The 4176-nt window shown below is 37.9% G+C and overlaps 1 protein-coding gene across 1 annotated transcript in view; it reads left to right on the top strand.

Annotated features, from left to right (window-relative positions):
• The window catches only part of LOC138667696 (uncharacterized), a 54409-nt gene extending 52672 nt beyond the window's left edge, over positions 1 to 1737 (top strand). Inside the window, exon 6 of the mRNA XM_069755813.1 lies at positions 465 to 1737. Coding sequence (XP_069611914.1) covers positions 465 to 640 — 176 coding nt within the window. The 3' untranslated portion in view covers positions 641 to 1737. The remainder of the gene's footprint in view (positions 1 to 464) is intronic.
• The last annotated feature ends 2439 nt before the right edge of the window (positions 1738 to 4176 follow it).

Genomic DNA, 4176 nt, shown 5'->3' with positions numbered 1-4176 from the left:
AGGGAAGGAGAAATAAATTATTAATTGCAATCTAATCCCCACATGTGATCACCTTTCTATTGTGTCGCCCATCAATTATATGCCTGGTCATGGGCTCATATTTCCAGGACGACTTGGATTGGATTATTTAAAAATTGCTTTTTGTGACTGGATGGTAGGATAATTTAGGGCCAGAACCTTTCATTTCAAATACCCTATGTCTCTAGCATTCCCTCCATACAGTACATAGGAAATATTCAGCTTGGTTATAATTACCACCTGCCCACAATTCTCATTATTCTTCAATGAGACCCCCTATATTTCTGAATTCCTGCAATACTGGTAAATCTAGCTTGTCAATTAAATGTAACTCTACTGCTGTTATATATTCTCCTACAACTATAGTTTTTCTTCACAAGGACTATCACTATTTTGCTGATTTTCTGGTTCTAAGATTGTATTTAAAGCTCTTTGTTTATTTGCAGCCTCAGCTATTGCCATAAGTGGACAATCCTCAGCATATTTCAAGGAGATAAAGTGCCAAGAAGTTGTCGATATGGGGACAGAAGAAACCTATATAGATGAGTTTATAAAGGAGCTGAATGACAATGGTATAACAAAGAATCACAAGAGTGAACACAATATTCTCGTATGTAGATAATTGTTCAGCAAAAAATATAAGAGAAAAAAATATTGAATAACACTTTTAACTAGTAATTAGGTTGATAATAATATCTGTATGCTGTAGTTAATATGATTTTTGGTTATTTGTACCTTCACAATTATGTCTGAAGCTATAATATTTGTTACTGACATTTGATCATGGGTGTATGTACTAAAAGGGAACTTCTACGGTTTGCTTGATGAGTGAAGTCTCAGACCTGACGGGGCTCATCTTTATTTACATGGAAGCTAGAGATGAGTGGATCTTTTGAAATGCGAATTCACTAACTGCCAAATTTTTGCAAAAGAAATCGATTTGTGGTGAATACATTTGTGCAGATTTTGAGAGTGGAAATTTTGTAATTGCTTGCAAAATACAATAAAATAGAGATAACCTAGTTAATCATAAGAACTTATGCTCTAGAAGAGAGAGACTGACCGAGTGACACTGGAGATGGAAAACGACTCTGCCATACAAACTGTGCTGTGCTTGGAATCGCAGATCTATGATGGCCAAGAAACAACCACCACTGTACAAGTTTAACTAATTCAAAAGATGACAAAGCTGCAGGGAATTATTTGGAGGCCCACAGTACAATAGTACTGTGAGAATAGTAATAGTGTGAGAAATGCTGCTGCGTAAGTTAGTTTTATTTTGTGAATTAAATTGTTCAAATGTATAGGAAACCGCAAATTTTAAGAAATTTAGACTCAAGCTCAACCCTCCACCAGTTAATCCGCTCATCTCATGGTATCCAGAGCTTATGCAGGACTCAGCTCTCTAGACGAACTGAATTGTTGGCAAGAAGGTGGGACTTGGTCCATTTGTCACGGGGGGAAGGCGGACAATTAAAAAACATTAGACCCATCAGGTATGTCAAAACCCAGTCTATAAGGCAACCTTGGTCTTTGCTGTGGGACCCTTCACTTCTATATTTGCAATTTTTTTTTAATAAATTTCAATTTTCTGGACATTGGCTTGTTAACTTTACAATGACCTTCGGATTCAAAATGGTTTTCTATTTTTATAGATTAAAGCCTAATGTTACCATTAAAACACTTCTGTGTCTAATAAGAATAAAATATATAGCAATCAAATGCTGTGTATTTAGCTGTCACATTCTTATTTCTAAATGTTATGATGTTTTTCCTCCAATCTATCTATATCACACATGACTAGGTTAAAAACTCTTTTTATGGGAGACGTGACAGGTGGTGTTAAAATTTATTTGTTTCTGTGTATAAACTGCGCCCTATCGCCCCATATCACTTCTCCCCTAGGCTGCAAAACTACTGGAACAACACATCCATCTTGAACTGTCTTCCCATCTTTCTTCCTGCTCCCTCTTCGACCGCTTACAATCTGGCTTCCGGTCACACCACTCCACTGAAACTGCCCTAACTAAGGTCACCAATGACCTATTAACTGCCAAGAGCAAGCAACACTACTCCTCCTCTTGTACCTGTCCTCTGCCTTGGACACAGTGGACCATTCCCTATTATTACAGACCATCTCATCCTTTGGCATCACAGACTTGGCGTTATCTTGAATCTCATCATACCTAACAGACCTGACATTTAGCGTCTCCCACTCACACACCACCTCCTCACCTGCAAGATTCAGTCCTAGGGCCCCTGCTCTTCTCCATTTACACCTTTGGCCTAGGACAGCTCATAGAATCTCACGACTTTCAGTATCACCTCTATGCTGATGACACACAGATCTACATCTCTGGACCAGATATCACCACCATACTAACCAGAATCCCTCAATGTCTGTCCACTTTTACATCCTTCTTCTTGGCTAGATTTCTAAAACTTAACATGGACAAAACAGAATTCATCATCTTTCCCCCATCTCCCACGACCCCCCTACTGACCTATCCATTACAGTAAACAGCTGCCCACTCTCTCCAGTCCCACAAGCTTACTGCCTCAGGTTAATCCTTGACACTGATCTCTCCTTCAAGCCATATATACAAGCCCTTTCCACTTCCTGCCGACTTCAACTCCAAACAATTTCCTGGATTCGTACATTCCTAAACTAAGAATCTGCAAAAACCTTAGTCTAGAAAAGTTTTCCCCTCCCATATACAAATGTGCCACAAACAGGAAGTTGATATCACCAACCATTCCCATTTCATTTAGATGTATCCATATAAATGGCCCTCACTGTAGAATGGTGGTCTCAAACTAGACTGAATGGGCTGCACATAGAAAAAATTTGAATATGAAGGGTTGTGTTCTTTGCGGAATTATGTTTTCAGTGATACCATTCTTTTTCTATATGACTTTTGGATAATTATAGAAAATAGATAAATGGCTGCACTCAATTGTACTAAAGCAAATGAATGTGTAATACATGTGAATAGCATGTGAAATCTATGAAAAACACATGAGATGTTTAGCACAAAATTTGGCCAAAAAATGTGAGCCCATCCACCAACGTCAAGGTAATCTCATGGATCGGATGGGTCCCTGACCTGACCGCCTAGTGTGAACACTTATCTCTGGCTAATGTCATGGTAAAGCTTGCATTTATAGGAAGGTCAGAGCCAAATGTGTTGGAAGTAATTAAAATCACAGCATGGTGAAGGGCGGGGTGGTAAACTGACTGAACAGAGAACTAGTCTGAACAGGTGCATAACCAAAAACAACTTGCATAGCAAATAGATAAATGGTTATGGTTGTTTTTGGTTATGCACCAGTCCAGACCTTCACCATGCTGTAATTTTAATTACATCCAAACACATTTGGTTCCGACCTTCCTATAAATGCAGGCTTTAGCATGACATTAGCCAGAAGAAAGTGCTCCCACTAGGCAGTCAGGTCAGGGACCCATCCGATCCATGAGATTACCTTGTTGTTGGTAGATGGCTCACATTTTTTGGCCAAATTTTGTGCTAAACATCTCATGTGTTTTTTCATAGATTTCACAAGCCATTATGCTATTCACATTTCATGTACTACACATTCATTTGCTTTAGCACAATTGAATGCAGCCATTTATTTATTTGCTATGTATGTTGTTTTTGGTTATGCACCAGTTCAGACTAGTTCTCTATTCAGTCAGTTTACCATTACATTTTGATAATTATCTTTGTTTCTTTTAAGTGTTTTTTTTATTCCTTTTAATGTTGTTTATCATATTGTTTATGGTACAGATCTTATCATTTACCTACATTTTTATATAAAACAGCATTTTTAGCTGTCAAATTCTGTATTAGTATATTACTTTTGATTCTTTATTTTACATTTTTTTTAAATGTTCTCCTTTTTTTTTTTTTTTACCCAAACCGGTCCCATACAGTAATATAGTTTTACACTTGGCTCCACAGAGTAATTCTAGTGCCATCCTGTTATAGTGTCCCCAATCCTGTGATAATGCCCCCTGTCTTGTAATAATGTCTCCCAGCCTTTAATAATAGCCCCAATCCTGAAATAATGTCCCTCACCCTGTAATAATGTCCCCTGTCCTAAAATAATGTCCCTAGGCCTGTAATAACTTCCCCAGTCATGTAGTATTGGTCCCAT

This window comes from Ranitomeya imitator, chromosome 2 (genome assembly GCF_032444005.1).
Source record: "Ranitomeya imitator isolate aRanImi1 chromosome 2, aRanImi1.pri, whole genome shotgun sequence".
NCBI lineage: Eukaryota > Metazoa > Chordata > Amphibia > Anura > Dendrobatidae > Ranitomeya > Ranitomeya imitator.
The sequence above is the reverse complement of the archived record's forward strand: the minus strand, read 5'-3'. Positions and strand labels throughout refer to the sequence as shown.